The 13,662-nt window shown below is 39.0% G+C and overlaps 2 protein-coding genes across 2 annotated transcripts; both read left to right on the top strand.

The window, feature by feature from the left end:
- Positions 1–3,689: 3,689 nt before the first annotated feature.
- LOC117657758 (olfactory receptor 6X1-like) lies at positions 3,690–6,364 on the top strand. Its single transcript, XM_060682664.2, has 2 exons — positions 3,690–3,767; positions 5,405–6,364. The coding sequence occupies exon 2, from the start codon at positions 5,414–5,416 to the stop codon at positions 6,362–6,364; it is 951 nt and encodes a 316-aa protein (XP_060538647.2). The 5' UTR covers positions 3,690–3,767; positions 5,405–5,413.
- Positions 6,365–11,749: 5,385 nt separating this feature from the next.
- Positions 11,750–12,973, top strand: LOC148113731 (olfactory receptor 6X1-like). Its single transcript, XM_087893333.1, has one exon. The coding sequence runs from the start codon at positions 12,032–12,034 to the stop codon at positions 12,971–12,973; it is 942 nt and encodes a 313-aa protein (XP_087749459.1). The 5' UTR covers positions 11,750–12,031.
- Positions 12,974–13,662: the final 689 nt, after the last annotated feature.

Raw genomic sequence — 13,662 nt, 5'->3', positions numbered from 1 at the left:
TTCCATTTTTAAAATACATATATTTTTATTTTTTTTAGAAACATATCAATCAATGCATGGACAGTGTGGCACCTGAGTGTCATACATTCTAATATGAATAAAGCTTTTAATAAAGGGTGATTTCATTAAAAGTTAGAACAAGTGATAGAAATAAGAGAAGGGGGAATATTAGAGTACACACTTTTATATAAGTCGATGCAGATAGAGATAAAGATCCAAGAGAAGAATATGGGAGGCAAGGCAAAAAAAAAAAAAAGCATAGCAATTTTTTTTGGGGGGGGAGGGCTTTAATTTATGTGCCACCCTTTTCCGGAAACTCAGGGTGGCTTACAATGCATTAAGCAATAACCTTCATACTTTTGTATTTATACAAAGTCAGCTTATTGCCCCCACAATCTGGGTCCTCATTTCAACTAAAGTATTGAAGCGCGCAAGAGATGATGGTTAGATGATTTCTCCTTTTTGTTATTCTGATTTACTTTTCTTTTTCTCTTGCTTTCTTTTCTTTCTTTAGGTAGGTGACATGACTAGAGGTTAAGTAGGATAGAAAGAAAACATTTTTTTAATAAAGAGTGACATGATTAAAAATTAGAATAAGAGATAAAAATAAGAGATGGGGCAATAATAGTGTATACACTTTTATTTAATAAAATAAAAGCAATAATGAGAAAACAAGGAATAATTGGACAATGACAGACTACAATTTAATATAAATGTGTATTGTTAATAGAAATATATAAGTTGACTGAATGTAACAACTATGATTAATTCTTCTAGCTTTATTCGTATTAGAATGTAGGAATTGAATCCATTTTCAAGGGGATTTCCTGAAGATGAAACAAAATCTAAACTCTAAACTCTAAGTTCTAACCTTACGTTTCTTTTGAAAGATTCCTCTATTTGTAGGCATTCCTTCCAGTTGGGGGGAAATGTCGGAAATATGAATCAATATTGTTGAAATATTTCACCATGCCTGTCATAATAAAGGAAGTGACGAGTAATATCCAAGTGGAAGGAAACAAGTTATTTTCAACTTGATGGAAGCTTTGTACAGTGTAAACACTATAGAACAGGGATGTCAAACACAAGGCCTGGGGCCAGAGCCAGCTCATGAGGTGCTGAGATCTGGCATGCGGGGTTGCCCTGGAAACAGAGAAAGATTGGCCCGCGGTGCCTCTGCAGCAAAAACGGGCTTCTGAGCTCCATTTTCAGCTGTGATTGCCTCCGGAAACCTTCTGCAGGTGGCCCTTCTGAGCTCTGTTTTCCCTGGCAGAGGGTTACAGGAGGCAGTCACAGCCAAAAATGGAGCTTGGGAACTTGTTTTTGCTGGCAGAGCACTTGGGCCACCACAAGGTGCCCCCAACATGAGTGATGTTGACCTGGTCACAGCCACCCTGGCCATGCCCACCCCGGTCCCCAGAGGTCAAACACAATCCTGATGCAACCCTCAATGAAATTGAGTTTGACACCGCTAATGTAGAAGATAAAGTTAGGTACCTTCAATCAGTTGGGTTTCAAACCAATTCATATCTATCAGTATTCTTTGAGTCTGGAGTCAAATATTTTTTTCCCTTTTACTGTGAGGCTAATAGAAGATGAAATGCCAAGATTTTAACATGCTGGTTCATTGAGTGGAAGAGACAACCTCACCCGCATCTTCAGTGCAGATTAATTAAGGGAAGGTGGGATTGGGATATAAGACTGAATGTTTCTTGACAATGAATGACAAAATTATATACTACACACATCATTGGATGATAACATCCCAATGCAAAATGTCTATGGAGATTCTCAGTCTCCAGGTCATGGTTGTCCCAAAGATGCTTTTTCAAGAGGCAACTGGACTTTCTGGTTTTTCTTGGAAGACATTTCACTTCTTATCCAAGAAGCTTCTTCAGCTCTGGCTGGATGGTGCGGAATGGAAATTAAACAGTCCTATCTCAACAGAGGAGGAGGGATATGACATCATCTATCTCCAATCCATAACACAGTCCTTTCAATAGCTCCAAGAAGGCTGCACCCCCATTTCCACCACTACAGTGATCCAGATGACACAGATAAACATCCAGATGGCCTCAATGATTCTCTAAAAGAATGCAAATGATCAGCTGTCTGCAAGGGGTATAAATCCTTCCATTCCCCACCATTCAATCAGAGCTGAAGAATCTTCTTGGATGAGAACTGAAACATCTTCAAAGAAAAATCAGAAAGTTCAGTTGCCCCTTGAAAAAGTCCCTTTGGGATTCCAATGCAAAGGTAATAATTTTAGTGCCCTCGTAATTACAAGCAGATATGCTTTCAGGTGAATTAATTAAAGCCCACAAATCTTAAAGTTGCTAAGTCTAAAAAACACCTCACAAGAGTGTACAATGTCTAACTCCCTACATGATCTTGCCACTACACCATCCCACCTGAAAAGGATTTCAAATCTGCAGATCCTAAAACACTATGATAAATATCTTCACCTTGAATTCCATGGAAAAATGAATGGGGGATGAAATGGAAAGTTGAAGAAAGTCATTATTGGATGTCATCTTCAGTTTGTTCCTTCCCTCTTTTATTGAGTCTTTGAAGAGCCTTAGAAGATTTGACAATCTATCTATATAAAAAAGGCTGCATGTATGTATGTTCCAGCATAACTCTGGAATGCCTTGAGCAATTTCAACCAGACTTGGTACACAGATGACTTACCATCTGGAAACAAATACTGTGGGGGTGAGACACCCCTGGGGTGCGTCTGTGTCTGTGTCTGTGTGGAACGCCTGGGCCATTAAGTGCGGCATCCTAAAGCAGCAATTGTTTGTGATGTCATGGGAGGGGGAAGGGTGATCCTCAGCTGTTAAGGACTGTGAATGTGGTGTCCTAGAGTGGCAATTGTTTGTGATGTCAATTCCTTTGCAGCTTCTTCTGGAAAGGCAGCCGTGATTTTCACCCTCCAGTGGAGCAATGGGGAAGTGCCTGAAGGATTGTAGACAGGGTGGGAAAGAGGAGCACATGGGAGGAGGAAGGGAGAGGGCAGGGATAATGGGCATGGGAGTAGGTGGAAGAAAGGCCCCTCTCAATGGCTCCCTGTCAGACAAAGGCTTCACCTATAAATATCTAGGCAATGGCGGGTTACCATCTAGTACTGTATATACAAAACTCAGTTTCTGAGAATGGCCCTTGGAAGTTGGTCCAAATAAAACTGGGCATGAATCATGCTGATTCCAAATAACCTATTTGGGTCATAATCTATGGATAACTATGGGAAACAAGAGACAAATTCTTCTAGAAATTGTATCTCAACCTTCTGTACACAATAAAGCATCTGAGAAGGTTTTACATTTTCATCTTTTTGCAGTTGAACAAGAATGAGAATTAGACCAACCATAAAAGAGTTGCAGAGTTCATCCTTGTTTGAGTGCCTCCAGAGGGCCTCCTATATTGCATTGGCACTTGACTTCAATCCAAGACACATGAGTCTTGAGCATATTCTAGATACGCTGCATGGATGCTCATGGGAAATTAAAGGCAAATATCCATAGAGACTGTTTTCCAAGCTTCTGTAAAGAAGAAGTCAATAAACCTTCTATGATGCAATCTGCTAGATGCTCTTTAAATGTTAATGAAAATATTTCTCAAGAAGACTACCATTTTCCCCTGAACACCTGATGCATCATTTTCTATGGTTATTGAAAACATTATCTTCGTAAGTGGATGGAATGATGGGGTGAAGGGTCTTGTGCTTGGAGAAGACAAGGCAGGTAATGAAGTAAGAACAAGTCAAGGTAAGCATTGAGGGATTTTAAGGTCCATGATCTATAAGACCAGGATATGGAACAGAATGTCACCATAAAAATAACTAGCCTTATACACACATCAACACCACACAGACATACACATACATAGAGAAACATCTTGGCTTGTCTTTCTATAGTCCTTTAGTTACTTTCATATTTCTATCACACCCCATGTTTTGTTTTTCAGCATTTTATTCCTCTCTTCTTTAGATAATTAACAGTCTCAACAAAGTTCCTGCAATGATGTATGGAACTCTGTTAATCCAGAATTCCCAAGTTCTCAAGTTCTAATTTATATCAAAATAGTTCAACTGTAGGCTACTTCTTGCAAGGATGTCATTATATTTTTAAGATTCCCCAAATGACAAATTTTCAGCAGTGACAAATTTCACACACGACACTAATTTCTAACAGTCTTTCTTTGGTTGTGGCCTCAGATATTTTGGGATTCCAGTTATGGGGTCTTTAGAAATCATAAGCGATAATTAAATATTTATATAGAAATGCTTCTTGGTCGCTCATTAGTGAAACACTGGTGAAGTGGGCACAGCAATACCTGCATTTTCTGTGACATATGAGAACAGTAAATCTTCCTCCCCCTGTCCTTACCACTTTTTATAGAGGGACGATCAAGAGCATCTGGTCATATTACATTACAGTGTGGTTTGGAAGCGGTTACTGCTTCAGACAGGAAGGCGGTGCAGGGAGTGTTCTATCCAAATATGGGAAGGAGCATACTGCTTCCTTTCGTCTTTCAGCCTCAATCCAGGGGTCCTCAGGCAGTCTCTTCCATGACAAACTATTTTGTGTTGTGTGTGTGTGTGTATGTGTGTGTGTAGATATGTAGGTACGTATGGGTGTAGGTATATATATGTATGTATATAGCATATACAGTGTAGGGTATATCTGTGTTATGTATATGTATGGGTAGATATATACTTCTTTTGAGAGCAGGCAGCAGAATTTCATTTTTAATGAAATTAAAATAGTAATGACAATAAAGGTTATCCTATTTTAAATCTCATCTCATCTCATCTTACCCTATGTCTTATCTTGTCCTGTTCTGTCCTGTTCTGTCCCACCCCACCCCATCCCATCCCATCGCATCCCATCCCATCCCATCCCATCCCATCCCATCCCATCCCATTTTTGTCTTGTCTTGTCTTGTCTTGTCTTGTCTTGTCTTGTCTTGTCTTGTCTTGTCTTGTCTTGTCTTGTCTTGTCTTGTCTTGTCTTGTCTTATCCGGTCTCACCCCATCCCATCCCATCCCATTCTATCCCTTTCCATTCTATCTCATCTCACCTCACCTTATCTCACCTCTTCTCTTCTCATCTAATCTTATCCTATCTTATCATCTTGTCTTACCTTGTCCTGTCCTGTCTCGTCCCGTCCCGTCCCGTCCCGTCCCTTCCTGTCCCATCCCATCTCATCTCATCTCATCTCATCTCATCTCATTTTATCATCTCCTCTCCTATCAGCTACCATAGCTACACATAGCTTTTGATATCTTGATGTTAAAATTAACTCTTGTGTTCCCTCTGTTGAATTCCGAATACTAGTTTCTGAATTAGGAGTTTAAAAATTTGGCTAAATCTTGATTCCACATTTTCTCTTTTTGTAACAGAAGAAGACCATGAATTTGACCAATTGCGGAAGAACAACTGAATTTATTCTGGTTGGATTGCCGTGTGTTTTGGGACTGGAAAGTGTGATGTATGCCAGCATCTTTCTACTCTACACCCTGTGTCTGATGGGCAATGGGCTCATCATTATGATGGTAATCACGGACCGCCATCTCCAGAAACCCATGTATTTCTTCCTTAGCAACCTTTCTTTCGAAGACATTGGACACACCACAACCTTCATACCCAAGCTGTTGCTCAATTATCTCTCTGCTAACAATTCCATCTGTTTTTATTGCTGTGTAATACAGTTGTGCTTCTACTTCCTTTTTGGAGTCACTGAATTTTTTATTATAACTTTGATCTCCTTGGATAGATACGTAGCCATTTGCCATCCTTTGAGACACTCCACTATCATGACTTCGGGGGTCTGCCTTAAACTAATAATAGCAGCCTGGTTTGGTGGATTTTTCTCCATAATTTTCCAGGTAGCGATGATTGCAAACTTGCCCTACTGCACTTCCAACATTATCAATCATTTCTATTGTGATGTTGGACCTGTGCTGAAGATTGCAGGAGGAGATACACGTCTCATTGAGGCCCTTGGCTTCCTTGTTGCTGTGGTTGTGGTTGTGTCCTCCCTGGTTTTCACCCTCATTTCTTACTTCTTCATCCTCTGCACCGTTCTTCAAATGCCTTCAACCTCCAGACAGCAGAAGGCCTTTTCCACCTGTGTTTCACATCTGGTTGTGGTCAGCCTTTTGTATGGGTCGGTCTTTTTTGTCTACTTAAGACCGACTATCAAGAACTCTTCCTTTAGTATGACAAAGTATGTCTCCATACTCTATACTTTCATCACCCCTGTGCTCAATCCTTTCATCTACACCATTAGGAACAATGAAGTGAAAGATTCTGTACGCAGAATGATCGGAAGAAAAGTTACCGGTCTCAGGAACATCTAATATCTCCAACTCTTTTAACCCTGGTTAAAAGAAATGGGAAGTGATTCCATTTTCCAACAAATTTTTTGTTTATGAAATGTAAACCTTATCTGTCTTTTGAAGGACTCCTGCAAGTGGTGTGTTCCTTCACATTGGGATGTGCCAGAAATATCAATCAAGATTCTTATATTTTTAGAATAGAATAGAATTCTTTATTGGCCAAGTGTGAAGGAACTTGTCTTTGGTGCAGAAGCTCTCAGAGTACATAGAAAGACAAGATACATTCATCAAGAATCATAAAGGACAACGCTTAATGATAGTTATAAGGTACAAATAAGCAATCGAATCATACTAGGAAACAATCAATGTACATCGTAAGGATACAGCAACAAGTTATAGCTATATTTTGAAGTCGGGGAACTTTAGAAACCGAACAAGTAAACATGTAAATAAATAAATATTGAGTCCCTTTTTCTCCATAATATGCTTTGTGTCAACTCTGAAGCGAACCTGACTGAGCCCATTTTGAAGGCTGCAGGGTTGCCATAGTACGAAGAAGGGATAGGGAGCGGGGACACAGTTAGATGGGGGTTTTGTAGCCAAAACAGAATAGTTTCATGTAGGAACCAAGGACATTCCAACAGGTGGCTGGGGAAAGGAGGAGTCCAGTTACCAAGCAACCAGCCAGCACCTTGATTGGACAACATGACTGATTGTTTGGGGAAAGGGGGAACTCTCACTTTTAAATCAGGTGAAAACCGCAGGAACTTTCAGAGTCGCCTTTCACCAGTTTGTGCCAATATGATATCTTCAATAAAATTGTTCTTTGAGAAACTTGTTTGTCTCAGAGTTCTGCTTTCTATGGAGTAATTACTTGGAACCCGGAACGCTTTGCTCATGTTGCACAATTATGCTCTTTTTCTAAATTATTTGTCTAAAGTTATGTATTCTTAGCAGAAATGGAATCCAGAAACTTGTGGGATAGTAATAGCTAATAATGAAGAGGATTCCCCGATCCCCCCCCCCAGTTTCTCTTATTTTCTCCTTTGGTGCATATTTGATATCTTGTTTTCTGGATTGGAGAACAGTGTTTCAAATAATGAACACCACAAAGAATGATATCATAAAATCCCGAAGTTTGAAGGGAATATTTGGGTCATTGTATTCCACCCCCTCTCCATTGACTTTGATACAAGAATCCAAACTTCAATATCCCAAAGAGATATTTAAATTCTGTAGTTCCTTAATTCGTCTACACTGAAGGTTGAGTCTCTTCATGAAGAGACTCAACCTTCAATGCAGATGAATTAAGGAAAGGTGTGAGTGGAAAGTTAACACTAAACACTTCACAATCACCTACATTATAGGAGAAAATTATTTACTAAACATCACTGGATGATAATATCCCTATACAAAGGGCATGATTTTAGCAGCCTTATAATTACAACCATTTAGGAGTGGTGTGGCGGCCTAGAGGTGGAGCTCTTGCCTCACAATCAGGAGGCTGTGAGTTCGATCCTAGGTAGAGGCAGATATTTCTCTCTCTGGGCACTATGAGAATATATCTGCTGAACAAAACTCTGCATTGACAAAAGGAAGGCATCCGGCCAGTAAACACTCTGTTAGCTCCATTCAGCTGCCCAGACTCCACCCCGCAAGGGATTATGGGGTCATTAAACAATGATAATGATAGTTACAACCAGATATGCTGTCAGGTGAATTCTGGGACTTAAAGCCCACACATATTATAATGGCCAAGTGTGAAAAACACATCACAAAGGTATAAAATGTCTATTTCCCTAAATGATCTTGCCACCACACCTGAAGAGGATTTGAAATCTGCAAAACATCAGGATACTACGATTAAAATCTTAACCTTGAATTCCATGGAGAAGTGAATGGGGAAAAAGGAGAAAGTGGAAGGAAGTCATTATTGGACATCATCTCCAGTTTGTTCCTTCCCTCTTTTATTATATTATTATTATTTTTTTGTAAATATTTTTTATTATTTTTCAAACATAAACATAAAATATAACTTTCAAGAGCAAAGACTCGATCCAGTCATAGATGGTTACCATGCTTACATTCCTTTAACAAATTCCATTCACAATTTCCCATTACATCTTTAAAAAGTGAATATTCAAAATATAAGAAGAATAAATTTTAACATAAATTCTAACATCCTTATCTATATATATATCTATTGTATCAATACAATTTCAATTTCATATTTACTTTAGCTCATTTATATCTAAGTATTAATCCTGCTTATATCTGGTTCTTCTCCACATTGTCTTTATCATCTCTTTTACCATCAATTGCAAAATACTTTTTAACAATATTCTAGTCTCTTATTCTAATTATTAACCACGATTTTATCACCTCAAATCTTAATTTCAAACTCAATACATCTCCATTTTTCTTACCATTTATACAACAAAATTTTAACTATATTTCTTGGACTCTTGACCCATTCCATCAAATCTTGATATCTTAGATTTTATCATTGCTTTTACACATTTCAAATTACACAGATTCATCCCAAAAATTTTATTTAAACTAATTACTAGCATGTTCTCCTCCATACATCCTTCTATTGTTTGGCTAATTTCCAGCCTTGGCTGATTTCCAGCATATTCTCCTCTGATCCTCCCACCATTATTGGCTGATTTCCAGCATTTTATGTTGGCTGATTTCCAGCATATCTCCTCCAACTCTCCTCCTATTGCTTGGCTGATTTCCCTCTTTTATTGAATCTTCAAAGAATCTAAGAAGACTTAGTAATATAATAAACTCTATTCTTGGAAGTTAGTCCCAAGAGAACTGGATATCAGTCATGCTGATCTAAATAATCTAGTCTGGCCATAATCTATGGATACTCATGGAAATTGAGAGACTGTTTCATTCTTCTGTACAAGATAAAGCATTGCCTCAATGAAGGTTTTATGCTTTTTCTCTTTGCAGTTGAACAAGAGGATTAGACCATTCATTTAAAAAATGCTTAAAAGTTTATCCTTGATGGTATGCCTCCAGAGAACCTCCTATTTTGGGGGTGCCACTTGCCATTTAAACAGATGACAGATTAACAGAGTTGGAAGGGACTGTCAGGCGTGCCTCCTTTCAGATTTCAGGAAAGAATGACCCCGACACCATTTTCATGGAGTAAAGGTACTTTTACTAAAATCGAACTGAATGCAGCCAAAGGAAAGCAAGATCTGAAGGAATAGGCATGAAAATCACATATAGAAACCCTCCCCTCCCACTGTCCAGCATAAATCATCCAATCCAAAGGTCCTCCAGAGGTCAGGTGGAATCAAACGTCTGGCAATGTCATCAATCTGGAATGTCAGGACTGTTGTTTAGGTAGCCGCTTCAAAGGCACAGGACTGCAGCTAAGTTTCACTTTCGTTTCCCCTTCCTCTCATCCTCCAGCATGCTTCCCCATCTAGCAACTCACAAGCTCCCCCTCCCCCCGTTACCATGGCAGCCGACAAGCAAACATTGAAAGAGTGGAGGCTGACAAGGACCTTGTAGGTCATCTAGTTCAACCCCCCACCTAATCAGGAGACCCTACATCAGGGGTGGGCTGCTAGGGGTTCACAGGGGTTTGGGAGAAGATTCTGTGCAGTTTGGAGAACCCAAAAATTCCACCTATCCCACCCCTCCCAGGAGTCCCCACCTTGCCTGTTTTGGAAGCAGGTAAGTGCAGGGTGTGCATGGATGTCAGGGAGGGTGAAAAATGGGCCTACCAGAAGTCCAGGAAGTACAGAAATGGGCCCATTTCTGGCCTCCAGAGGGCATCCGGAGCCTGGTGAGGCCATTTTCGCCCTCTCAGTTGCTTGAGGAAAGCCTCCGGAGCCCAGGGAGGGTAAAAATCCCGCCCCCATGGTGCAGGAGGCTGACTAGGCCATGGCCGCCACACCCACACCCACCCAGAAACTGGGGAGAGAACCCCTTGCTAAAAATTTTGAAGCCCACCCTGCCCTACACCATTTCTGACAGATGGAAGTCCAGTCTCTTCTTGAAAGCTTCCAGTGCTGAAAGTCCGACAACTTCCGAAGGCAACTTCTGTTCCATTGGTTGATTTGACAGTTCTCATTGTCAAAAAATTTCACCTTATTTCCAGGTTGAATCTCTTCTTGTTCAGTTTCCACCCATTATTCCTTGTCTGGCCTTCAGGTCCTTTGGAAAATAGCTTGCCCCCCCCCCCCATGGCAGCCCACAGATTAGATTTGATCTAAAGCATATCAGCCCTGAATATATTCTAGATACACTGCATGGATACTCATGGGAAATTAAAGGCAAATATCCATAGAGACTGTTTTCCAAGCTTCTGCAGAGGAGAAGCCAATAAACCTTCTATGATGCAATCTGCTAGATGCTCTTTAAATGTTAATGAAAATATTTCTTAAGAAGTCTACCATTTCCCCCTGAATACCTGATGCATCATTTTCTAAGGTTCTTGAAAACATTGTCTTCATAAGTGGATGGAATGATGGGGTGAAGGGTCTTGAGCTTGGAGAAGACAAGGCAGGTAATGAAGTAAGAACAAGTCAAGGTAAGCATGGAGAGATTTTAAGGTCCATGATCTATAAAACCAGGACATGGGACAGAATGTACTGTAAAAATAATGAGGACTTCCTAGCATCTACACATCTACTCCCATGCACAAAGAGAAACATCTTAGCTTTTATATTTCTATAGCCCTTTATTTACTTTCATATTTCGATCACATCCCATGTTTTGTTTTGCAGTATTTTACTCAGTGGTGGGATTCAGCCACTTCGCACCACTTCGGGAGAACCGGTTGTTAACTTTCTGAGCAGTTTGGTGAACAGGTCGTTGAAAGAAATCATTAGGGCAGAGAACTGGTTGTTAAATTGCTTGAATCCCACCACTGATTTTACTCTTTTTTTCTTTAGATAATTAACAATGTAAAGAAGATTCCTGCATGGGTGTATGGAACTCTGTTAATCCAGAATTGTCAAGTTCTAATTTATATCAAAATATTTCAACTGTAGGCTATTTCTTGCAAAGATGTCATTATATTTTTAATATTCCCCAAATGAAATTTCCAGCAGTGACAAATTTCACACAGGGCACGAATTTCAAATAGTGTTTCTTTGATTGTGGCTTCGTGTGTTTTGGGATTTTAGTCATGGGCCTTCAGTCATCATATCTGATAATGAAATATGTCTATTTAATTTCAGCTACTATAGCTACACATAACCTTTGTTACTTTGATGTGTAAATTCACTGTTGTCTTCTCCATGTTGAACTTCTCAAGTTCTAATTTACTGTACATCAAAATATTTCAACTGTAGGCCATATCTACCAAAGATGTCATTATATTTTTAAGATTCCCCAAATGACAAATTTCCAACGGTGACAAATTTCACACATGACACTAATTTCACTAATTGTTTTTTTTTTTTTTTTGGTTGTGGCCTCAAGTGTTTTGGGGTTCCAGTTCCTTCAGCCATCATATCTGATAATGAAATATGTGTATTTAATTTCAGCTACTATAGCTACACAGAACCTTTGTTGCTGTGATGTGTATATTCACTGTTGTCTTCTCCATGTCAAACTCGTAATACTAGTTTCTGAAAGAGGATTTTACAAATTTGGCTAAATCTTGAGTCAGTGAAGATTCCATATTTTCTCTTTTTGTAGAAGAATAAGAATAAGATGAATTTGACCAATTGCAGAAGAACAACTGAATTTATTCTTGTTGGGTTGCCACGTGTTGTAGGAATGGAGAGGGTAATGTACGCCAGCGTCTTTCTGCTCTATCTCCTGTGTGTGATGGGCAATGGGCTCATCATTACGATGGTAATCAGGGACCGTCATCTCCAGAAACCCATGTATTTCTTCCTTAGCAACCTTTCTTTCAAGGATATCGGACACACCACAACCTTTATGCCCAAGCTGTTGCTCAATTATGTCTCTTTTAACAATTCCATCTGTTTCTATTGCTGTTTAATACAATTTTTCTTCTACTTCCTTTTCGGAGTCACTGAATTTTTCATCATCACTTTGATATCGTTGGATAGATATTTGGCCATTTGCCATCCTTTGAGACACCCCACTATCATGACTTCAAGGATCTGCCTGAAGCTGTCAATATCAGCCTGGTTTGGAGGATTTTTCTCCATAGTTTGCCAGGTGGTCATGATTGCAAACCTGCCCTACTGCACTTCCAACATTATCAATCATTACTTTTGTGATGTTGGGCCTGTGTTGAAGATTGCAGGAGGAGATTCACATCTTATTGAAGTCCTTGTCTTCCTCCTGGTTATGGTCTTGATTATGTCCACTCTGCTTTTCACCCTCATTTCTTACCTCTTCATCCTCTGCACCATTCTTCGAATGCCTTCAACCTCCAGACAGCAGAAGGCCTTTTTGACATGTGCTTCCCATCTGGTTGTGGTCAGCATTCTGTATGGCTCAGTCTTTTTTGTTTACTTAAGACCTACAGTCAAAAACTCTTCCTTCAGTACGATGAAGTCTGTCTCCATATTGTACACTATGATCACCCCCGTGCTCAATCCTTTCATCTATACTATCAGGAACAATGAAGTGAAGGATTCTGTACGCAGAATGCTAGGAAGGAAAATTCCAGTTCCCTGAAGCCTTTAAGTATCTCCAACCCAATCCTATGTTGAAAGAAATGGGAAGTTATTACATTTTCTATATAAACAATTTATTTTTTATTTTTCAATTACAAACATACATTCTGTCTTTCCTTATGTAGTGTGTCGTCTGGGTACAAAATCTCGGTGCAACGTCGTTCACCATTTGCAACATCATTCACATTCACAATAACATTATTTGTCTAAATTTAATGTTATAATATATTAAACAATTAAACATTGTAAAGCTCTCCATTTTCTTCTTAATATCTTCTAGTGATAATACCATATTAATCTTAAACATCACTATTCTCATCATACATGTACTAACAATTTTCATCTTATTTATATCTCTATCTGAATGTATTTTCTATTTGTTCTTTAGCCTTCTTCATTTCCAAACGCCTTTTTTATTCTCCAACCATTGATAAAATACCTAGAATAGAATAGAATAGAATAGAATAGAATAGAATAGAATAGAATAGAATAGAATAGAATAGAATAGAATAGAATAGAATAGAATTCTTTATTGGCCAAGTGTGATTGGTCACACAAGGAATTTGTCTTGGTGCATATGCTCTCGGTATACATAAAAGAAAAGATACATTCTTCAAGAATCATAAGGTACAACACTTAATAATAGTCATAGGGAACAAATAAGCAATCAAATCATATTAGGAAACAGTC

The sequence above is a fragment of the Pantherophis guttatus genome, chromosome 4 (genome assembly GCF_059756535.1).
Source record: "Pantherophis guttatus breed Tessera chromosome 4, ASM5975653v1, whole genome shotgun sequence".
Classification (NCBI taxonomy): Eukaryota; Metazoa; Chordata; class Lepidosauria; order Squamata; family Colubridae; genus Pantherophis; species Pantherophis guttatus.
The sequence above is the reverse complement of the archived record's forward strand: the minus strand, read 5'-3'. Positions and strand labels throughout refer to the sequence as shown.

What these genes read in the sequence shown, in the direction of transcription:
- LOC117657758 (XM_060682664.2), top strand. Translation starts at nt 5,414, where the DNA reads ATGAATTTGACCAATTGCGGAAGAACAACTGAATTTATTCTGGTTGGA.
- LOC148113731 (XM_087893333.1), top strand. Translation starts at nt 12,032, where the DNA reads ATGAATTTGACCAATTGCAGAAGAACAACTGAATTTATTCTTGTTGGG.